Raw genomic sequence first — 24,455 nt, 5'->3', positions numbered from 1 at the left:
ACAGTGAATGTCTCTGTCAGTCAAAATGTCAGTAGCAGTCCTAGAAAGCAACATTCCCTACCTGCTGAAGCTGAAGTCCTCTAATCACAGATCTAATGCAGAGGATTAACGAAACCAAGCAAGTCAGAATAACAAAGGCATCAAAGATCATCATGTAATGAGTGTTCTTCTGCACTGAAAGCAAAGAGGATTACATGGTGCTTATGTGGTGGGACATTAATATGGTGACATCTTCTTTTTAGAATCATTTAAATAATTCAAGCATTCTTTCTGGTAAGACAACAAAGAAGCCCTGATAAGTGTTCTTCCAATTAGTATTTAAAGAAGGGTAAAAGTCCTTCTTTTAAAAAATTACCACAACTGGGGCCGGGCGCGGTGGCTCACACCTGTAATCCTAGCACTTTGGGAGGCCAAGGCGGGTGGATCACAAGGTCAGGAGATCAAGACCATCCTGGCTAACACAGTGAAACCCCGTCTCTACTAACAATACAAAAAAATTAGTAAGGCGTGGTGGTGGGTGCCTGTAGTCCCAGCTACTTGAGAGGCTGAGGCAGGAGAATGGTGTGAACCTGGGAGGCAGAGCTTGCAATGAGCCAAGAACGTGCCACTGCACTCCAGTCTGGGTGACAGAGTAAGACTCTGTCTCAAAAAAAAATCACCACACAATCGAAGATCATTCCAAGATCTTTAATTATAAGCCTGTGGTCTTTTGTTCTTAATACAATTACTTCCCTGCATATATTTATATTTTTTTCCTGAGATCAGGTTTCACTCTGTTGCCCAGGCTGGAATGCAGTGGCACAATCAAGCTCACTGCAGCCTCAGCCTCCCAGGTGAGGGCAATCCTCCCACCTCAGCCTCCCTCATAGCTGGAACTATAGGTATGTGCCACCATACTGGGCTGATTTTTAAATTTTTTTGTAGACACAAGGTTTCACTTTGTTGCCATGGCTGGTCATGAACTACTGGTCTCAAGTGATCCTCTCACCTCAGCCACCCAAAGTGCTGAGATTACAGACATAAGCCACCATGCCCAGGCCCACCTCCCTGCATATTCTATTAAAATATACTTATCTAGGTATAAAATATTTATTATGCATTCACTATGTGCCAGACATTTTTCTAGATGTTAGGATACAGTGGTGAACAAGATAGACAAGGTCCTTGATCTTGTGGAACTTCTATTCTACTACAAAGAAGTAAACAAACACATAACAAAATACTTTCAAATAGGAGTAAGTAATAGAAGATAAATCACATAGCTTACATGTATTGAGCACATTTCTTGCCAAGCATAGCTCTAAACACTTTATATGTGTTAACCTGTTTGATCTTCACAGCAACTCCAATGAGATAAGCATGATTATCCCCACTTTGCAGGTGAGAAACCTGAAGCACAGAGAGGTCACATGATTTCCCCATAGTTGCAGGGCTAGTCAGTGGAAGAGTTAGGGGAAAATCTGTGCAGTTTGTTTCCAGTGTCCATCACTCTATGTCAGTGGTTCTTAGCATTTTTTGGGAGCTTGTTAGAGATGCACATTCTCAGGTCCTATTCCAGACCCACTGAATCAGAAACTGGGTTTCTGCAAGCCCTCCAGGTGATGCTAAAGTTTGAGAACTCCTGCTGTATATGAGGGAGGTTAGTGTGGGGCAATGTGGAAGCAGAGAGGTTGATTTATATTGCGTAGTAAAGGAAGGCCTCACTGAGGGAGCAGGCGGTTTTAGCTGAAACCTGAGTGGTAAGAAAGAGCCACCCTTATGGAGATTTTGGAGAATCAAAAGTGTGAAGTCCTGGCCAGCATGCGTGGAGCCAATGGAGAGAGGTGGGTAGAGGTGTCAGCCATTGTACACACTCTGCCACAGAGCTTGTCTCTATTTAACAAGTTAGACTGCTCTCTGCTGACAACAAAAGAAAGTACTTAAGACTAGTTCTGTGATGAAGCATCCCATTAATATCTGCCAAGGAGCATAATTACTACATAAATGTCTAAATTGATTTTAGAGAAACTTAAAAACTAAGAAACAAACATTTGAGAGAATGCCTAGGTGCCAGACACTTGTGTACGCCCTCATTTTCCTTATTCTGGTGTTTGTGGAGAAGCATTACGAAGTATACAGATGACGAAACAGGCTTGTGTTTCAAATGTGACTCAAGAGCCTCATATATTTGAAGTCACCTATTAGTGAAAAAAATACTATGATGGCAACACTTCATTTTATGTACTCTTTCTCATTATTACGTCTGAACTTGGCAAATCAATTAGTAAGAAACTTTAGAACTGTGATTATCCAAGTATAGTCTGAATAAGGCCTATTTATACATTTCTAGACCCCAGACCTACTGGCTTGCATACAGCTGGGGAAACTACATCATAGCAGGTACCCAGGATGATTCTTCTGCTGATTAGAATCTGAGAATTCCTCATCTAGTGACCATTAAGTCCAGTACAATGTACCATTATGTTACTTATGAGGGACTAGAAAATTAGATAAATTCTTTTCAGGCAATTTCTCCAGTTCAGCTCCAAAATTCTTGACAGTATTTGGTCTACACCTGAATTCTTGTCCATATTTCTAAGAATAGATCCTTTCCTCTTTTAGTATACTTTTAAATGGACTGAAGACAATCGTAATATGTGGGATGCTTCAGGGTCACATCCTACCTGACTTGCCCCTGGCTTCTGAGCCTTAGTTTCTTCATCTGTAAAAATAAGGATTCTGCCTATCTTAAGGGCATTTTAAAATATTAAAATGAAGAAAATTAAGGTGGAAGTAGGTATACAGCATGCACTCAGTAAGTGTTGGTCTGGGAGGGTGTATGTAGGGTTTTGGTGGCATGGGACTGTGAGTACATTCTTGGTCAAGAGTGGGCAAGTGAGGGCACAAGGAGAGGAAGGCCATTTCAGTTATTAATGACTCACATATTGCCTGAAACACCAGTAGAGGTTTAGGGACTTGAAAATGGTCTAATCTTCTATTTGCTGTTCTACATATCCAGAGGGTGGTGTTTTAATAACCATTTTCCATTATTTAATAACCATTCTGAAAACTAGTAATGCTCATCACTTACTTGATCCAGATACATGCCAGTCTTTACATTCTCTGATGGAAATGTCATTATCTAAACTTATTTTAATTCTTCCACTATGGGCCTTGTTGTCAAATGTTATCTGTGAAGACAGGAAAACAGTCAAAACATACTTAAAGTTTTGAAACCAAGAAACATCTACACATTATTTAGGAAACAATTCTTTCAAGGGGACAGGAGACCCAGATTCTCATCTCCAATCTGTTGCTAACTCCGTTCAACCATGGGAAGTTCCTTTCATTTCTCTGTGAAATGAGAAGGATGAACTAGATCTTCTACAGAGATTCTGTAGTCTCTAAAACGTTATATGTCTAGGACAGCATTTCCACTCCAAAGAACTTAAATAACAAGGGCACTTCTTCTTGCTCTCCACTCTAAGTACCTCCAGATACCTTCTTCATATGAGCAAGAGTTGGTACAACTGTGCTTTCTCCCAAATTCCAGCAGGACCTCAGCTGGGGGTAGATTTTCAGTGCTGCTACAATTTTTTCTAATACAAAGGCTCATTATTTCGCTTTAAGACATTTCAAGTGGAGCTTTTTTGATTTTTATTCTGGGTCTAGATTTCTTAGTCATGTTGGCACCACATGTATTATAAATGGTTTGGTGACCGGGAGTCAGCAGTCACATCTTGCTTCAAGAATCACTTCAGGACACCAGGGGCCAAGGAGGACAAAGCTAGGCCAGAACACCTTCCATAGTTCTACTGTCCTCCTTATGCAAGGACAGGGAAGGCAAGGCAAGAAAATCATTCGGTTTCATTTCTGCCTCTTCTCTTTCTCTCAAGTCCTGAAGAAAAAAAGTTCTTTGAAAACTCTGTCGTTTAAATAAATTGTACTGAAGCTTCTCCATATGGGGTAATCAGAAACACTTCAAATACAAGATTTCAAATGACTTTTAAAAGTTCAATCACTGTATTTCTCCTCACAAGCGATTGTAAACTTCTTTCTTTGACAAGCAACTGAGGGCATAGTCAGTGTCTGCCCATATCCCTAATGCCTGCAAGACCCAGCCTATGGCCTCGTGCAAGGAGGACGCTCAGTGTTATTTGATTGAGTCAGAAATCTTTGCCACGGAGAAGCCATGCTTTTCCTACACAAAAGGCCTCTGGCTTGTACAAATAATAGGTGCTCACTAAATATCTACTGAGTAAAAAACTAGGGCTTAATGTCAATCACATCTCAGTAAGCTGAATCCCAAACAAAGAAGAAAAATAATGGATGGGATTAGAAAAAATTAGATAGCACAGAAGAAAAAATAGTGAGTCTGAAAATACAGCAACAGAAACTATCAAAAATGAAACACACTGAAAAAAACTGAAACATAAACAAACAGATCATTAGTGAGCTATGGGACAACTCCAAGTAATCAAATACAGACGGCTTTGTCTCTGAATCTCTGAAAAGGTGGGGGCGAGTGACAAAAATATTTTAAGAAATCATGCTGAAAATAAAATATAATGACAACTATAAACCTACAGATCCAAGATGCTCAGTAAAACCTAAACACAGGAAACATTAAGAAAACAACACCAAAGCATTTCACAATCAAATTGTTTAAAATCAGAGATAAAGGAAAAATTTAAAAGCCAACAGATGGGAAAAAATATCCCATAGAGAAGAACAAAGATAAAGATGACAGCAGATTTCTCATCAGAAACAATGCAAGCTAGAAGAACAACATCTTTAAAGTGCTGAGGAAGAAAACAGTCAACCTAGATAGAATTCTATAGCCAGGGGCACTACCTTTAGCAAAGGAAGGCTTGGAATAGAATAATGATTACCAGAGGCTAGAAAGGGCACTGGGGAGGCGTGAGGGATAAATAAGGGTTGGTTAATGGGTACAAAGACACAGTGAGGGCCAGGTGTGGTGGCTTATGCCTGTAATTCCAGCACTTTGGGAGGCCGAGGCAGGTGGATCACGAGGTCAAGAGATCGAGACCATCCTGGCCAACATGGTGAAACCCCGTCTCTACTAAAAATACAAAAACTGGCTGGGTATAGTGTTGCGTGCCTGTAGTCTCAGCTACTTGGGAGGCTGAGGCAGGAGAATCGCTTGAACCTGGGAGGCAGAGGTTACAGTGAGCCGAGATCACACTACTGCACTCCAGCCTGGCAACAGAGTGAGAATCCATCTCAAAAAAAAAAAAAAAAAAAGATACAGTGAGATAGAAGAAATAAGATCTAGTGTTTAGTAGCACAATATGGCAACTATAGGTCATAATTTATTTTATATTTCAATATAAATAAAGGAGTAGATTTGGAATATTCCCAACATAAAGAAGTGATAAATATTTGAGGTGCTGAATGTTGTCCCAATTACCCTTATTTCATCATTACACACTGAATGCTTGCATCAAAATATCACCCTTACCCCATAAATATGTATTTGTAAAAGTTTTATTTAAAAGATGCTAATAAGAACTTTAAAAAGGAAGGCAAAATACTTTTTTAAACATACAAAAGCTGAAAATCCAGACCTGTACTGTAAGAAATGTTACAGGAAGCCCTTCAGGCAGAAGGAAAATAATACCAGATGCAAACTGGGAGCTACACAGAATGAAGCACACTGGAAATGGTCGCTACATGGGCAAATATAAAGATGTTTTTATTATTATTTAAATCACTTTAAATCACTTTTTAATTGACTGTTTAAAGAAAAAATAATAACATATATTGTGGGTTTATAACACATGTAGAAATACATTATATGGCCACAATAGCACAAGGGCCAAGATGGGAGAAATGGAAGTACATTGTCATAAGGTTCTTACACTGTATGCAGTGGTATAACTTGAAGGTAGACTGTAATACGTTAAAGGCATATACTACAAACCCCAAACATGGAAACATCCATGGTGAGGAAACTAAGTAACAGGAACCCTTGGCAGTAACCTTTAGCTGACAGCCAGCCATAGACAGCTGAGAGCCAACCACACAGAACCTAAAAACACCTATTCCTTTTGTGTTTGAAAATCTATACGAGGCACTGTTCGTGGTACTAGAAATAGTACAGTGAACAAAACAAGGTCCCTGCTCTCCCAGAACTTATACAGAGGTGCAGAAGACATAATTAACAAGTAAACTTATTATTATAGCAAAATAGAGCTAGATGTATCGTTTCCCTTATGCACATTCAAGTGAAAACATCCTATATTTTTTATCACACCATAATCCAAGGATATGAAACATAATCAGATAAAACAATTTTTCTCCAGACTGGAACCAAATTCAGACTGGCCCACACTTACAGTCAGAGTAAAGTCATAACAGTCAGGGAGTTCTTGATGACGAACTGTCTGCAGATTAATGGCTTTCAGTTTAAACTGAAGCTCCACTGTTAGGAGTCTAGAAAACAGAGGCGATTTTAGTTCTGTGGCAATATATACATACAAACATAAGTTATACTCCTATCTGCTCCCCTCACCTGTGGAAGTCCAGTGTTAAGTTCAGTTTATTTTCTGCTGGTGTCCCAATGTGGAAAGGTTCATCTGGCTCTACAAAGAAACACTCTGCCATAGAAAGGAACAAAAACATGATACAATACTTTAATAAATAAGACTGCATTTCAAAAGGCTTACATTTAAGACCAGTTATTCAGATTCTATTATTTTTCTGAATTAAAATTTTAAAAGCTAAATAAACATTGATAACACATGACTCATTTGTTTTTAAGACCTATGTGGCTACAACATTTCTGGAGTGGATGGAGGCTAGACAAAGATCTGAACTCTATATTGTTAATGTTATATAAATGCTCTCTTCGTTTTTAAGCCTAAACTTTGAGTCCCTCCCCATTTTTCTTTCCTAAGCATAGGATTTGAAGCACTTGCAGTAATTACAGTAATATTTTCTAAGCAGTTTGAAGGATGTATTTTTAAAACATTATGTGCTAACAATGTTCCTTCAATACACACCCCCCCACACACACCAAAAAGGGAAGACAGCATTTTAGAAAGTTTTCACTAGTCGGTACTATTATCAGTATTACCTTTCGAAAAAAAGAATCCTAGTGGCTGTTGTTAAAAGTATTTGAATACTTATTTTTTAACTCAATGACCTAAGCTAATATTTTAGGTATAATTGCAAATAGAACTTTGCTAAGAAGAATAAGCCATGCTATTCCATGTTCTGATTCTCATTCCTCCCCTTCAATCTGCCCCAAAAGATGCATGATAGTGAAGCGATATTGGGGCAAGAGTTATACACCAAGAGTTTGCAAGCATAATGTTTTACAAGCATAGTATCTATCTATTAATATTTCACTGGCATGTCCTGCACAAGAGATGGTGTAATATGGTAGCTAAAAGCACAAACAGCCTGGGCCAAATTTCAGCACTGCCTCTTCTAGCTCCATCTTGGGCAGACCATTTAACTCTCTGAGCCATACTTTAGTCTTCTATAAAAGGGGATAATAATAATCCTTGACTTGCTGGGTTTTCTTGAGGATTCTTGAGTTATAGTAAAGGGCTCAGAACAGTACATGACACATAATAACTCCTATATCATTCTTACTATGTCCTAATAACACAGACCAAATCAATGTTTTCAAAGATGAAATTACTAATTTTAAATATAAATTGAGGCATTAAAAATTGAAGTTCTACGTTATAGAAGAACATCACCAGTTTCAATTTCTGGATCGATGTCAAAGGTATCATTTCCAGGGTAGATGTGTCCTCGCTTGTAGAAGTGCTGACAGATTGCCACAGCAGACTGCTCGATACCTTTGTTCTCATAAGCATGATTCCCAACAGAGACATTGTATAGCTGCAAGTACTTCAACCAAAACGAGAAACAGAAAATGGGAATGCCAACCAGGGCAGAAGTGAAGCCATAACTCCTCTCCCTCCCCACCTCTGATACTGGCAGGTTCCCACCTCCCCCTTGAGATAGAGACATCCACCTTGATAAACAGGGTAAGTGACTTGCTGCTGTGCACTAGGAAGGCAAAGGGCTATCATGAATTAGAGTTAGTCTAGATTCAAGCCTCATTTCTGTGACAAACTTTCTGACCTTCTAGTTCCTGATCTGCAAAATTAAAGTCTGAAGCCACTTAATCTTTGCGTTTCTTTCCTCCCTTAAGGAATTATGTTTAGGAACTGACTGTGACATTCAATGTAAATACATATTTTATTTATCTTTAAACTATCTCCTGTAAGGTCAGAGTTCTACTTTAACACTGTAGTATAAGAAGTGGGGTACAATTATTATAGGCTAGCCAGCAGAACTTTTTTTTAAGAAAGTATTGGTTTAACCTTTATCTTTGCAATATTACACTTTAATCACCTTTATAGCAATGTTGCCTATCCTAGCAGGTCCTCTACATTAAAAAAAAATTACTTTTACAAGTAAGAATCTTATGGTGCCTTGGAATAACTGTCATCTTAAATTCTTAATGGATACCTGCAGACATGTTTCCAAAACGAAGGGTTTTTGGAGCAATATGTCTGGTACAATTGGTCATTCTGTCATTCTTGAAATTAACAACTTTGTGTGATCGACACATAGAAAATCTGCTAAAAGATATGTGTGAAGCATACTATAACAAATGAAGACAATAATTTCTAATATGGGATGGATTTTGAGTTGGACCTTGTCAAGGTCACTAATGAGCAGCATATTACCAAATCTGATGCCTAGTTCTCAGTCCTCCTATAACTTCATATCTCCATGGTATCTGATGCAGTTGAATGCTCCTCCTACATGGAATACTTTCTTTACTTGACTTCTGGGACACTGATTGTTTGTTCTTGGTCTCCTTTGCTGAATCCTCCCACTGCTGACCTCTATATTTTGGCGTATCTTTGGATTCAGGCCATGACCTCTATCCACATTCTCTCCACAACTGACTTCAACCAGTCCCATGTTTCAAATACCACTTCTATGCTGACAGCTTCCAAATTTGCATCTCCAGCTCTGACCTTTCCACTGAATACCACACATGGATGGCAATCTGCCTACATGATGCCTATGATGTCTAAGAGGAATCTCTAGTAAATGTGCACACAGAAACACCTGCTTCTTCCACAGTATCAATAAATTATTCTGTAAGTCAGTCAGTTGTTCAGGCCAAAACTTAGGAAAGATCCTTTTGTCAATTCCTCTTATACTGTACTTCCAGTCCATCTGAAAGTCATAAATGACTTTCAAATTATCTCCACACAAGAATCACTTAAAAATCTGAGCCTCCTCACCACAAATAGGACTGTCTCTCATCACCTTCAATGATATGGCCTTAGTCCAAACCACCATCCTCTCTCTCCTGGACAAATTAAGCCTCTGCCTCTCCAATATCCCCTCTCACCTTAGTCTAGTCTCCATCTAGAACTCATAGGACTGCTATAAGGAATGAATGAATTCATGCATGTACAGCCCTTAGAACAGTGATATCCAAAATACACCTGCTCAAGACTCTTGTTTTTGCTATTCTTCCTATCTAAAAGGTTCTTCCTTGAGATAGACACAGGCTGCATGCCCTCTCTTTAGTCTGCTGTCTGTTTACATGTCACCTTGTCAAAGAGACCTTCTCTAACCACCTCCAGCTATTCACTTTGCTGGCTTTATTTTACATTTCACAATACTTATTACAAACTGACAGAAGATGCTCTTATATACTTATTTATTGCCTGGCTCTTCCAATGAGAATATTACCTCCTTGACTTTATTTGTTCACTGCGGTACCCCTGCACACAAAAACAGTGCCTGATACATAATAGATACTATTTTTTGTTTGTTTGTTTGTTTTTGTTTTTGAGATGGAGTCTCACTCTGTCACCCAGGCTGGAGTGCAGTGGCATAATCTCAGCTCACTGCAATCTCTGCCTCCCGGGTTCAACCGATTCTCCTGCCTCAACCTCCTGAGTAGCTGGGGTTACAGGTGCGTGCTACCACGCCCGGCTAATTTTTTTGTACTTTTTAGTAGAGACAGGGTTTCATCGTGTTAGTCAGGATGGTCTCAATTTCCTGGCCTCGTGATTTACCCGCCTCGACCTCCCAAAGTGCTGGGATTACAACGTGAGCCACTGTGCCCAGCCAATAGATACTATTTAATAAATATTTGAGTGAATACATGTTAGATTTTGCTTATGTATATTATCATTGTCTCTCCCCTATCAAAAGCCCTTCCATGGCTTCCTGTCTCTCAGAATAAAATTCAGAGCTCCTTTACATGTCCTGAGAGACCTGGCCCCCAGCTCCTCTGGCCCTAACTCTGCCCCCTCATACTTGCCTCCCTTGCATTTTCTCAAACATACCAAACGCTTTCCAGCTTCAGAGCCTTTGCTGTTGCCACTCGTTCAGCTTGAAATATTCTCCCCAAGATTTCAAGTCTTCAGAAAGGCCTTTTCTGACCACTCTGAGACTACTGTTATTGCCTTATGCTGGTTTATTTTTCTTCATAGCACTCATCATTACCCTAAACCAAAAGATTTTAGTTAAACTTGTTTAAAATCTATCTCCCCCATTAGAATGCAGGTTCCACAGGACAGGGAATTTATCAATCCACTGCTCTAACACCAGCCCTGCAGGTACACAGTAGGTGCTCAAATAGTTGTCAAGTGAATGGTGAGGTGAAAAATTACAATCATGCGATGGAGCTCTTCATTACTAGAGCTAATCTGTGCACAGTGAGTTGGTAAACAGGATAAGATAGATGATTATGGCACCAAGCTTTCTGTTAGCATTAGGATTGGGCAAGTGAGCCAGAAATCTATGGTAATAGAAGCAAGCTTCCTAAGCTAGGAAACAACATTATGTTTGGCATATAGGGGTAAAGTAGAATAATGCTGGAGATACTCAGTTTTGAGATTTTTGTTTTCCATTTAAGGTACCCAGTAGACCAGTGTGCCTAGAACATATGATGTGTAATGGGAAGTAAATCGGGAAAGGCAAGCAGGGGTCACGAAGCGCAGTCATAGCTGCGATGGGGCCCTACAACCCTCCCAAAGTCCAGGTGTAATTGTGGGGCAGTCCCCACAGGAATCCCCTAAATGGCTGAAACTCCTGACCACAGAATCTTATGTCTTAAACCCTTCAAGGTCTTGAACTGTGAAAGGTCTGAGGCCCATGGCTGCAGGTACCTGTTAACATTATACCTATATACACCACATAGTTACATTATATAATATATACATTAACTATATATGCTATAGCCAGACTTCCTTGAGCTCTTCATATGGCTCTTTGTGTAGGTCTGAGCATCTGGCAAGAAGTGGGTAATCTAGGGAAGCAGCAGGGCCGTGTCCAGCTAGAGGGCAGCTCTAGAGCCCAAGACAGAGGGTTACGGGACAGAAATGTGGTATGAGATGATGGTTGGAACTAACGATGGCGAGACAGCACAGAGCAGCCAAGTGGCCAAGGCCTTGGTGGAGCTTTAACTAGACTGGGCATCCATCCCTCCTGGTCTCTGCAGTTCTGCCTTGAGAGAAGAAGTTTTCCGTCAGATCCATGGGTCCCAGGTCAGCCTTTGGGTGATAATATAAAAACACGTTAAATGTCCTTAGCTAAATGCTGTGACACCAAAAGCAAGAGGTGGTAGGGGAGGGGGGTAGGAAAGAAAGGAAGCCATCCAGAAACAGGAAGTTATAAACTATGTTTGAGCTGCAAGAATAAACGATTCCAGGAAGACCCTGAGGCCTTTCAACCTAAGCCAGAAGACCAGAAAGGAGAAACAGCCTAGGGAGTGGGTGGGAGGAGACTGTGAAGCTGCTCTTGGATGGGCAGTTCTGAAGTGCTTGTGAGGTAGGTGTCTGGCAGTGTGGGCAACTACTTGGGAGTCCCTTCATCTCAGCCATGGTGAAGACTCACCATATGGAGACTCAGCCATAGTGATGGCTGAGGCTGCGTAGTGAAGGTCGTTTCTGCAGGAAAAGGACCAAGCTTTGAGGACTGCTCAAATTTAAGAGGCAGATGAAAGAAAAAGAACCAATAAAACTGACCCCAAAATTATTGAAGAAATAAGAGGAAAGCCAGGAGACAGCCCAAAAAGAAAATAAGTAGGTCTCTCACATTCAAATATAGAAGCATATATAATAAACAGCAGTGCTGTTATAATCACAGTATTGGATCAGAATGAGCCCTGGACATTATCCAGTAGGATGACATCTTGGGGTAAACCCTTGAGGATAACTAATAGTTATGGATATGCTTCTAAGAATTGAGATGCCACTGCCCTATTTGTCAGTTCCTCTCAGTAACAATCACCTCAACTATTAAGTAAGGAAACTCTTTCTTTACAGAAAACAAAGATCCTTCCCGTTTTAAAAATAATTTACATTTTGGCCAGGTACGGTGGCTCATGCCTGTAATCCCTGCACTTTGGGAGGCCAAGGCGGGCAGATCACTTGAGATCAGGAGTTCGAGACCAGCCTGGCCAACATGGTGAAACCTTGCCTCTAATAAAAATACAAAAGAAATTAGCTGGGCATGGTGATGGGAGCCTGTAATCCCAGCTACTCATGAGGCTGAGGTGGGAGAATCGCTTGAGCCCAGGAGGCAGAGGTTGCAGTGAGCCAAGATTGCGCCACTGCACTCCAGCCTGGGTGACAGAGTGAGACCCTGTCTCAAAAATAAAAAATAAAATAAAAAATAGAAAATATTCACATTTTTTTCTATTCATTTCTCAGAAGCATGAAAGAGAACTGTACTCACTAACACTCAAAACTCTACTTATTCATAAAATTTTGATCAAGACACTTTTATCTTCAGCTAAAAGTACTGCTGCTTAGAAAAACAGTAAATCACCTTAGAAAACAGTAGGGAATCAATAGTAGGGAGTCATACATGGAATGTATGTGTCCCTCCAAAGTTCTTATGTTGGAAATGAAACCCCAATATGATAGTCTTAAGAGGTGAAGTCTTTAGGAGGCCAACAATCATGAATAGGACTACTGGTCTTATAAAAGGCTGGGAGAAATTAGCCAGGCCTTTTTGTCCTTCTGCCTTCCATCATGTAAGAACACAGCAAGAAGATGCAAGCCCTTACCAGACACCAAACCTGCCAGCAGCTTGATCTTGGACTTCCCTGGCTCCAGAATTAATAGGCAGAAATTTCTGTTGTTTGTCTGTTATCTAGTCTCAGGTATTTTGTTGTAGCAGAAGGAACAGACCAAGACAACTAGAATAAAGCAGGTACATGCATTTCCAGCAGGAATGTGGAAATCTGAAAAGCAGAATGGCCTAAGTGCCAAATACTACATTTTGAAGACTGAGTCTAGGTTTACAAATAAAGGTTAAGATGATTTATAAGGAATTTAATGCACTTTGGGAGGCTGAGGTGAGAGGATCACTTGAGGTCAGGAGTTTGAGCAAGCTGGGCAACATAGGGAGACCCTGTCTCTACAAAAAAAAATTATTTTTAATTAGCTAGGTATGGTGGTGCATGCCTGTGGCCTCAAGCTGCTTGAGAGGCTAAGGTGGGAGGATCACTTGTGCCCAGGAGGTTGAGTCTGCAGAGAGCTGTGACTGCACCACTGCACTGCAGCCTGGGTGACAGAGTAAGATCCTATCTCAATAAAATAAAATTTAATGAACTGTTTACCTCTTGCCTCTATCCTGCTCCCCGCCACCCCCTCCAAAAACACCGAACTACCAGTTTGGATCAGACTAGCTTTAGAGAAACTTAATATACTTAAAATTCTAAAAACTGAGTATCTCTATCATTATGCCTTTTCCCCCCTACAAGTTGTAGGGCATAGTTCTGTTTAACAGTTTATGTAACTTATTTCTATTACTTTAGATTTCTGGCTCATTTTCCCAACCCCAGTGCTAAGAGAAAGACTTCATGCTATAAATATGTATTTTATCCTAGCAGTTTACATCTTACTGTGCAAAGATTGTCTCTAGAAAATGAATAGCCATGATTACACTATAATAATTTTCTGAAGAAGAATTGTAATAATTTTGAAATGTGTTCTGCAAACTAACCCAGTCAGGGAATGCTGACTTCAAGGATGCTTTCAATGACACCTAAAAATTTAAAAATTTGGGGTCCTGAAAAGTACTATTTATAGCAAAAATATATATTACAAACTCAGAATAAAATACAGTATTCATCTACATGAGAAACAAGCTTGTTTTTTGTTTGGCAGTTAGTTAATGTCACAGTAAAATCATTGTCATGTATGACATAAAGGCCTTACTTACTTTCAAGTGAATTTTTAGGTCTTGGTTGCTGTACAAACTCTGAAAAGTTAATATTCTCATTATTTGTTAAGGGGACCTGAAAGTGTACTTTCAGCTCTGAGGACTTAATGACTACTTACACCCAGGGTCATAGTTACTAATTTTAATCTTTGAGACTCCCATGCCAAGCCCTAACTCTGATTCTTTTAATTAAATCTTTAAAGTTTCTGCCTTTCTGTTACTAAACAAAAGCTTTTCTCAACTTCTGGTTTTATAAAATTTGTTGACAGTACTTTTAAAATTAAAAATAAATTTGTATGTGTCATTTCTAAGCAGAAATGTTCACCCTTCTCCACTTGAATGTCAGTTTCTATTATGTACATTGCCACCATTTTTCCAGTCTGTTCTTTTTCCCAAGTAAATAATGCACACACTTGATTTACCTGGTTCACTGCGAAGATTATCTGATCATACACGTCACTTTGTGTGTACACTGCATATGTGTCATCCATTCGGTCCATATATCCTTTTAGGAAAAGGTGTTTGAATGCTATAGTATTCTCTTCCTTGAAAGCTACCACCATTTGGTTACTTAGCCCAAATAAGACCAGCTTAAAAGAAAAAAAGAAAAGGTAAGAGGGTGGCAAATATGGGCAGAAAAAGCAGAGCAGAAGGTATAGGGGCTTGAACGACAAATAGAAGAGTTTAAAATGAATTCTCTGAGACATCAAGAAGGTTTTGCAGCAGGTGGATAATAAGTTAAGAAAGTACAAGTCCTATGACCAAACTATAGTCCTAGGTCTAATCACCAAAACCATGACAGTAAGACCAAAAATGGAAAATACCTTTTCAACTCATGTTTAAATTAAAGTATATTAACATAATGTATCCTTAATAGTCATGCAGGATTGACCTAAGCGTTCTAAATGAAACTCAGTTGTTCACACACACAAAAGGTTTCACTGCACTGTTGTCATGTTAACCTAAGGCCTTTCAATTATACCTAAAAGCTTGTAATATAGCCAGGCGCAGTGGCTCATGCCTGTAATCTCAACACTTTAGGAGGCAGAGGCAGATGGATTACTTGAGGTCAGAAGTTCAAGACCAGCCTGACCAATATGGTGAAACCCCATCTCTACCACAAATTTAAAAAGTTAGCTGGGCATGGTGGCACATGCCTGTAATCCCAGCTACTCGGGAGGCTGAGGCAGGAGAATCGTTTGAACCCAGGAGGCAGAGGTTGCTATGAGCTGAGATTGCACCATTGTACTCCAGCCTGGGCAGCAAGAGCGAAACTATGTCTCAAAAAAAAGGTTACCATACTCTAAGTCTCTCTTTCATCTTCTCTTCCCTCTCACCCAAACCTCTATCTGTCTCTCTCTCTCTCATACACACATGCACACACAGGCACACACATGCACATACATACCCCACATGCTGTACATGCTGTAAATTGAGAAACTACACTCTTACTTAAATCCCAGAGTGAGGCAGAGTATATTTTATATGGAAGGCGGGAACAGTGTTGACCACCTATGTGTCATACAGTATTCCGGGAACTTTCCTCATACTAATCCTGCCATATATTCCTAATACACCAATTTTAGAAGTGAGGCCTAGAGAAGTTACATAATTTTTTCAAGTCACATAACTAGCCAGTTGATACAGTCAAAATTGAAACCCATGTCTGACAGACTAAATGTAGGTTCTATCCACCCTGTCATGCTACACAAAGTAATTCAGGGTTTGATCAGAAAAAAATAGAGCAGACAAATCTTTTCCCCTCTCCCTTCCACATATGATATATGGTCTGCACCCCACACATATCATCACTCTGCACCTAACTCATTTCTGCAGAGCTTCTTTAATTGTCCTCAGTAAGATTATACTTGATATTCTGGGGATTTTGCATCTGTTGAAGCTGATGACCAAACAGCCCCAAAGAATGCTCAAAGATATTCTTACCAGTCATTCAAATACAATTATGGCAAAAATACAAATATGATTATGGCAAAAATATATATTACAAACTCAGAATAAAATATAGTATTCACCTATATGAAAAACAAGCTTGTTTTTTGTTTGGCAGTTAATCAATGTCACAATAAAATCATTGTCATGTATGACATAAAGGCCTTACTTTCAAGTGAATTTTTAGGTCTTGCTTGCTGCACAAACTCTGAAAAGTTAATATTCTCATTATTTGTTAAGGGGCCCTGAAAGTGTACTTTCAGCTCTAAGGACTTAATGACTACTTACACCCAGGGTCATAGTTATTAATTTTAATCTTTCATCATAGTGATGGCTGAGGCTGGGTAGTGGAGCCACCACACCTGGCTCTCATGTGTCAGCAGTGAGCTAGGACTGAGGATACAACGAGAAGAGATTGGCCCCTGCCCTCAAAGGTTTAGTGGCAGACAGGAATAACAATGGCTGAGAGAAAACTGCTGTCATTCAGAGTAAGCCAGGTAGTGGGAAAAGAGAAATTGTTAGTAGGATGTCTACCATCGTAAACATCTTTCTTTTGCTGCTGCAGACACAAAACCTCCAATTTCACCGAAGGACCACCTCCTTTTCCCTGAGAGAATCTGTCACCATTTGCTCACCTCATTTGCCCAATTACAAAGCTGTCTTTATCTACTATCTGTTTGATTGCTCTGATATAAATTAAGGAAACATCACAATTAAGAAACCCTCAGTTCCTTTTAAAAACTTACCTAAACACCTTTTACATGCTTATTACTAGCAGCTTTAATATCTTAAACCATTGGCCAGTTTTCCTTTGATCACCCTAGTAAACATAGGAAGGTTAGATGAGCTCCCTAAAAATTAAGAAGTAATTACGAACATAAATCTTAGAGAAAATAAATCTGAGTTTGAATATCAGTTCTACTCTTCTAGTTTCCTGACTATGACAGGGTCCTTTTCCTTACCAAGCCCCTCATTATTCTCCTCTGTGAAATGAGGATACCACTACCTACCCTCCAACTTGTTTTAAGAATTGAGTATGGGCCAGGCACAGTGGCTCACCCTGTAATCCCAGCACTTTGGGAGGCCTAGGTGGATGGATCACCTGAGGTCAGGAGTTCAAGAGCAGCCTGGCCAACATGGTGAAACCCCATCTCTACTAAAAATACAAAATTTAGCCAGGCATGGTGGCACGTGCCTGTAATCCCAGCTATTCGAGAGGTTGAGGCAGGAGAATCACTTGAACCCAGGAGGCAGAGGTTGCAGTGAGCTGAGATGGTGCCACTGTACTCCAGCCTGGGCCACACAGCGGGACTCCATCTCAAAAAAAAAAGAATTGAACATGATGACATCTGTAAAATGTTTAGCCTGGTACACAGCAAACACTCAAGTGGCACCTATTATTATTCTAAGTAGAAAATATTCATGTTCAATTGATACAGGCTTTTCCCTTTTATAAGAAACAATAGACATAAACTTTTCACTATTGTGACACACCATATTATCACTCAGAAGTTAAGAATTTCAATTTCAACTTGCCAAATATTTGGCTGAGAATTGAACATCCATTTTCAGGGTGTATAATAGAGAGAATGCCTGCCTTCAAAGTCTTGACATTGCCACTGACTAGCCATGTGACTTTTTTTTTTTTTTTTTTTGAGACAGGGTCTCACTCTGTCACCCAGGCTGGAGCACAGTGGTGTGATCACTACACCTGGCTAATTTTTGTATTTTTTCGTAGAAATGGGTTTTCGCCATGTTACCCAGGCTGGTCTGGAACTCCTTAGCTTAAGCAATCCACCCACCTCAGCATCCCACAGTGCTGCAATTATAGGCATGAGCCACCCTGCCTGGCCAAGCCATGTGACTTTAAAAGAGCTCTATGAATGTCAGCTTCCTCTTCTGTAAAATGAGCCAGTAGGAGTGTTAGAATTAAATGAAATAATGTACTGGAACGGGGTAGTCACCAAATGTTTGTTTCCCTTGATACAACATCTAGCATTAGAAACAAGCAAGAATTCTACCAACTTCATATGATTGTAGAAATTGCCTTGGTTCCCTAACAATCATAAGCATTTGTTCTCAATAAGCAGTTAAAATTAGTAATATCCTGTTTTTTTAATCTCTCCTTCAATACCAATTGTTTATTTACTTAGGTATTTTTCACCAACTTAGGAAGAGTAAGTAATAATAAAAATAAACCCATCACATCGATTTTCTCATTAAAATCTGCTTTTATTTTGCCCTTTGCTTTTAGCAAGAGATAATTACTCTCACCAACGGGAAAACATATTTTCATAACAGTAAATCACAACCAGTATATATTAAGAATCACAAAATATGGTTCCTCCTTCCCCATAAAATATTAAAAGCAGCCAAGGAAATAAGATTTAAAAGCTCCCTTTGAAAATAAAAAGAGGTCCTGTGTTTCACTAGCTCCTGCCACTCCTCTTCTGTTAGTTAACTTCACATTCTTCCATTGCATGGGTCTCATGATCACAGGGTGGTAAGAACCTAAGAATTTGCCTGTAGCAGGAGCCCTTTAAGTTTCTGAAGAGAGAAATTCCCAGGAAACTAACTAGGAAGGAAAAGAAAGTCCTAATATTGGACAACACTAGTTTCCATGGCTTATTTAGAAACCAGCTGAACCTCTTCATTGGAAGTCAAATATTAGTTTTCCTTTCCTGAAAACTAATAAGATTATGTGACTAAAATTATAACCAAGGGAAAGACGAGAAGAAAAAAACTAAGAAAAAAGAAGCCAAACTCTTTCACAAATGTTGAAGACAGAAGGGTCTAAGATTTTATGTTTTCTTATCTGTTACTGTTCTACATTATGCATGTAGTTAAAAGTCATATATATTAAAAAAACAAAAATACTGTCCATAGTTCTCTTTGCTATTAAAAGAGGCTTTCACCAAACTCATGATCTGAGATACTTACCTGGATAGTCACCATTGCAATTTTTAGAATTTGTATGGCAAGTTTCCATGGTTTTCTACCTCGAGCCCAGAACTTCTCACAGGGATTCATGAAAAAAAATTTGAGTTTTCGCCTCATCTGGTCTTCTAATAGAAGCTCCTCAGATGGAGATGTATGCTGGTTAAAATTGCAGCGATTTTCCTCTTCATGAGAGCTGCAGCTACTTATAATTACCTCAGGATTTGCCATCTCTAGAGGAAAAAAAAAACAACAACCAACATTTCCATTTAGTGAGTAAAGACACAAGTCCATATTCTCTGATACTGCAGGAAGAAGCCGAAATAGAAGTTCTGGTTTCAAATAAGCACCATTGCTCTAAACTGCATTTTAGATGTTTACAGAATCAGTTCTAATGTAAGACATCACTTTTTTATTTGTTTTAATTACAAAGTGAATTTTCACATAGTTCAAAGTTACCAAATTCAAGGGCTGCTCCCAATAGTAAAAGATTATATGTACATATATATAGAATGTATATGTTTTCTGCCTCACTCAGTATAGTTAGAGCAGGATCAGAGACCTGAGGACCAGGGGGAAAGACTTCAGAGGGTACGTGGGCCTTGAAGTTATATGAAAACTTTCATGTATGTGGCTGTGGACACTTTTTCCTGGGAAGTAACTAAAACTTTCACGGATTATCAAAAAATGTTTAAAACCACTGAGTTAAAGATAGCAGGGTGTAGTGTAAAGAACCAAGATTCAGTTTGGTTTCTAATCCTGGTTCTATAACTTGACATTTCTGCAATCTCAAGGAAATCATTTAGCCCTTCTGAGCCTCAGTTTCCTCTCCAGCAATAATGGGAATAACAACACCTACCCTTCTACGATTGTAGCCAGAATTAAATAGTTATGACTGTAGTGACCATTAAATAAAACAGCAAACAAAGCATTTGTATAGGGTCTAGTGCTAAGCAGACTCACCTGCCTAACACCCACAGCCGACAGAGCGGCTTCCTAGAAAGGTTCTTTAAGGGGCAGTATGTGCCTCAGGAAACATAACTGTTGTACAAAGGGGAAAGTAGGCCCTCAATTTAAGCCTAATTCCCAGTCTGTGGCATCACTTGTAAGGACTTTTTATTGAAGGCCTTATATTTATAGCATATTTTCAAAGTACTTCATATCTATTTGGGGAGGCCGGCGTGTTTGAAAAGGGTTGGGTTGGGCTGGTTTGATTGTCTTCAGAATCAGCTTTTTCAAATTGACAGAGAAGTCACTCCAGAGACTGGGATGGGTCCTGGATTTTCCCTCAGACTAAGACTGATATTATACTATGGAAACCTGTTCAAAGTAGAATACCCCAAACCATGAGTAGGGTTCTTCCATACAGAATAGAAAGGCAGGCTTTATTTGACATTTTAATAATAACTTGTACTCAGCAATGAAGGAGGAAAATTGCAACCTGCATTCATACAATTTCTTACAAGTCACTGGTTAGATACCATGCTGCTTTCCAAGTCTAGAACCTCACTTTTGATTCCAATTCAAGCATTCTTAGCAAGCCCAACATCTCCGAACAATAGATACTGGCTATAAAGAATAGCCATGGGGAAGGTTTTTAAACTCTTGATTAATGAAGAGATTAATAAGGATACTGCTGGATGAATAAACCATAAAACATATTTACTGTACGGCATATGCAGTACCTTCAAAATGAAATAATTATGATATAACTCATTAAAGTGTGGCTCGTGTGTGTGTGTTAAAATGCCTGTCAAAGCATAAATGCAGTAATTCTTAGGTAAAGGCATAAAGGAAAGAAAATTATTAATAAATTAGGATTTTCACTCAACAGTTTTACTTCCTTCAAAAAGGCAAGTTTTTTTGTTTTTTTTTTTATACTTTAAGTTCTTAGGGTACATGTGCACACAACGTGCAGGTTTGTCACATATGATAACATGTGCCATGTTAGTGTGCTGCACCCATTAACTCGTCATTACATTAGGTTATATCTCTAATTGCTATCCCTCCCCCCTCCCCCCTGCCCCACCAATAGCCCCAGTGTTGATGTTCCCCTTCCTGTGTCCAAGTGATCTCATTGTTCAAATTCCCACCTATGAGTGAGAACATGTTGGTGTTTGGTTTTCTGTTCTTGTGATAGTTTGCTGAGAATGATGGTTTCCAGGCTGCATCCCTGTCCCTACCAAAGGGCATGAACTCATCCTTTTTATGGCTGCATAGTATTCCATGGTGTATATGGCCACGTTTTTCTTAATCCAGTCTGTCACTGATGGACCATATGGGTTGATTCCAAATCTTTGCTATTGTGAATAGTGCTGCAATAAACATATGTGTGCATGTGTCTTTACAGCAGCTAATGATTTATAATCCTTTGGGTAATACCCAGTAATGGGATTGGCTGGTCAAATGGTATTTCTAGTTCTAGGATCCTTGAGAATCACCACACTTTTTCCACAATGGTTGAAACTAGTTTACAGTCCCACCAACAGTGTAAAAGTGTTCCTATTCTCCACATCCTCCCAGCACCTGTTGTTTCCTGACTTTTTAATGATTGCCATTCTAACTGGTGTGAGATGGTATCTCATTGTGGTTTTGATTTGCATTTCTCTGATGGCGAGTGATGATGAGCATTTTTTCATGAAGGCAGGATATTTTAACCAGCATTTAAGGAGACTTTATCTATAGGACTTAAAACACAGATGATTTCATGTTCACCAAAGCTCGCATATGAACACCAACATAATGATGAAGCTGTTAATAATCAAGCATGTTGGTGAATTGTATATTAACACTAAGCCCTTTCCACTTTGATACAGGGAAAATTAAATTTTAAACAAACTAGCCACACACCATGTAACAGTAACCCACAGGAACAAAGAGAAAACAAGCCAATCAGCATCTATTCAGCACATCACAACGAGTTGTCCCGGAAGACATTTCATTAACCCGGACCGGCTGCTGACCTTGGAAACGTTAGCTTTACCCAGTCTGAAAAGCACTTCCGAGGGTGCACTTTTAAAAACTGCAAACTGTCGGGAACCCCAGCAGCTGAAGGAGGTATTCGCAGCCAGCCACCTTTGACATTCACCCGGAGCACCGGCACGGGAGGCAAGGTGGGCGAAGGGCCCCAGCAGGAGAGGCTACCCGACGAAGGGGCCATCCGGACAGGCTACCGAAGTATCTATCAGGCATGCTCTTAGAAGGAGCAAACGGACACACACAGGTTACCTATTCCTGGCGGGCAGAGGCTTGATTGGAGTAAGCTGTAGAAAATTGGAGAAAGCCCGGGACTGTATAAATAGGAAAGGCCTCGCAGTCGGCGACAAAGTTACGCAACCTCGTTTTTTCAGAAGCGCTTTCCCACTTCATCAGACACAAAACTTTGGTCTCACCAGTCTTTCTCTTTTTTTCTTTTTTTAAACAAAGAAACAAGGGTTGACACTTATGTCGGGTAGTCTGTGCGAGAAAGAGCCAGAGGGCTGCAGCGATGTCCCAGAGCCGTCGCTGCCATCCCCGGGCACTGCCCTTGAGCTCAGACGGCCGCAGTCCGGCTGGCGGCTGCTTTCAGCCAGCGCAGCGACCCGGGCTTGAGCCCCCACTTCCAGCCGCCCCCACCTCTAACAGGGGGAGAGTCCGCCTTGAGAGGGGCCGGCCGAGCCGCCTCAAGGCCATCTGGAGCCCCGGCCGGTATCAAAGCCTTCCAGCGCAGGGGCTCCGGGCGGAGGTGGCTTCCAGCCTTCTGAGCCCTGGTCACAGGTGGGCGGCGGCCTGGAGGGGGAGTGAGGAGCAGAGCACCCCCACCCGCCCAGCCCCGGGCAGGCCTGGCAGGCGCGCACCTCCACTGACCTGCTGGCGGTGTGGGGGCGGCGCGGAACAGCTGCATCTCGCGCCCAGCTAAAGCCCGCCTGCCCTCCATGGCGCCGACTGCCCGGCCCAGCCTGGCCCTCCCGCGGCGTCCCCGACGGCTCGCTGCCTCCCGGCCTCCCGGACCCCTCCCTGTGCGCTGCGGGCGCCGTTCCCGCGACACTCGACGCCCCGGGGCGGCGCCCGGCGGGCTCACCTGGGGGACAGCGGGGAGCGGCCGCAGCTCCGGTGTCCGCGGCGAGAGCGCAGGGAGAGTGAGCGAGCGGCTCCAGCAACCTCGAGCCCCGCTCCGCCCAGGGTCAGAAGGGAGGAGAGCGCCCCGTCCGCCGCCCGCGTATCCTCCCGCCCCCGCCGCTTTAACTCGTGACCCTACTCCCGGCTCGGGTTCCCGCCGCGCCCTGTCGGGGGCCGCCTTTCAGGAGCACAGGTGGGACGCAGGAGGCCGTCCGGAGGAAGCCGGCGTTGTGCCCGTTCTCTGCCACCCCTACCCTATGACTCCCTTCATTTTCTCCCTGAGCAACCCGTTCCGCCCTGCTCAGGTTTGCCCGCTTTGCTCAGGAGCTGCCGGGGGGCCACCCCCTCCTGGCCGAGGCCCCTCAGGTGGTTGCCGGGCTCCGCGGGTGCGGGATCTATAGCTCCTAGCGCCGGTGAGTGTGAGGCCCCGCTGCAGCCTCCCATTGTGATGTTTGCATACAAGGTGAAATCTTGAATGTCTTGGAGTTTCAAGCCTGAACCTTGTTCCCTCCCTGGGTCTTCTAGTTTCTGACAAATGCTGTGAAATGAGTGGACAGTCGACTAGACTCCTCTGTAGATTGGGGGCTGGGGCAGAAAGAGCCCTGGGAAGCTTTTCCAAGAAATGTAAATAGAAATACCTAAAGTAGACTTTGAACCGTAATCTTTTTCTTCATAAATTATCCTTAAATATTAAACCTAATACCCCTTATCAGGATTGGATCAGAAACTTTGGTTAATTTTAATTATAATTACTTTGGATTCGTTCTGATTTTAATTTTACTTATTTATTTTTTGGCCACCGGTAAGTTGGTAAAGGTCACTGAATTTCCCTACTAGGGTATTCATGAAATTAGGTCGATACCTGGCAAACCTTTTATAAAACCTGTTTTCAAATCCTTAACCAGTATGCATGGATTACTAATAAATTTTTGCAACAGGGTACAAGAATTTTATGCTGTTGATTAACCTGGATCCCACATAACCGTGAACAAGGTAGATCCCGCATACCGTGAACAAGAACAGAAAGGATATAATTGGCACAATTCTCAAGTGCAATTTGGGAAATACAATGTAATCTTTAATTCACATATGCCTACACACGATGTAACGCTATCTCCTTACTTGATGGTAAGAGTTTGAAATGCTTGATTGTTCAGGAACAATCTGAACTTTGTAGAGGTTCACAGTTACAAATGATGGCCCTTGCTTAACCCTCGTTTTAGCTGAGTTATAAGGAC

At 41.0% G+C, this 24,455-nt stretch overlaps 1 protein-coding gene across 6 annotated transcripts in view; it reads right to left on the bottom strand.

Annotated features, from left to right (window-relative positions):
• The window catches only part of MCOLN3 (mucolipin TRP cation channel 3), a 31,702-nt gene extending 8,030 nt beyond the window's left edge, over window positions 1–23,672 (bottom strand). For 2 of the 6 annotated variants that reach the window (XM_017851243.1, XM_017851281.1), the window contains exons 1-8: window positions 22,966–23,093; window positions 19,123–19,352; window positions 14,655–14,822; window positions 7,713–7,866; window positions 6,515–6,599; window positions 6,339–6,435; window positions 3,071–3,170; window positions 62–174 (exon numbers count right to left, since the gene is read on the bottom strand). In XM_017851243.1, coding sequence (XP_017706732.1) covers window positions 62–174; window positions 3,071–3,170; window positions 6,339–6,435; window positions 6,515–6,599; window positions 7,713–7,866; window positions 14,655–14,822; window positions 19,123–19,352; window positions 22,966–23,035 — 1,017 coding nt within the window. In that variant the 5' untranslated portion in view covers window positions 23,036–23,093. Of the gene's footprint in view, window positions 1–61; window positions 175–3,070; window positions 3,171–6,338; window positions 6,436–6,514; window positions 6,600–7,712; window positions 7,867–14,654; window positions 14,823–19,122; window positions 19,353–22,082; window positions 22,383–22,965; window positions 23,094–23,179 lie in introns of those variants that run through there. The other 4 variants (XM_017851271.1, XM_017851255.1, XM_017851264.1 and 1 more) reach the window with 4 other exon arrangements.
• Window positions 23,673–24,455: the final 783 nt, after the last annotated feature.

Source organism: Rhinopithecus bieti, unplaced genomic scaffold (assembly GCF_001698545.2).
Source record: "Rhinopithecus bieti isolate Rb0 unplaced genomic scaffold, ASM169854v2 scaffold_1467, whole genome shotgun sequence".
In the NCBI taxonomy this organism is placed as follows: domain Eukaryota; kingdom Metazoa; phylum Chordata; class Mammalia; order Primates; family Cercopithecidae; genus Rhinopithecus; species Rhinopithecus bieti.
Note: the sequence above shows the minus strand (reverse complement) of the source record. Positions and strands in the feature narration are given on the sequence as shown.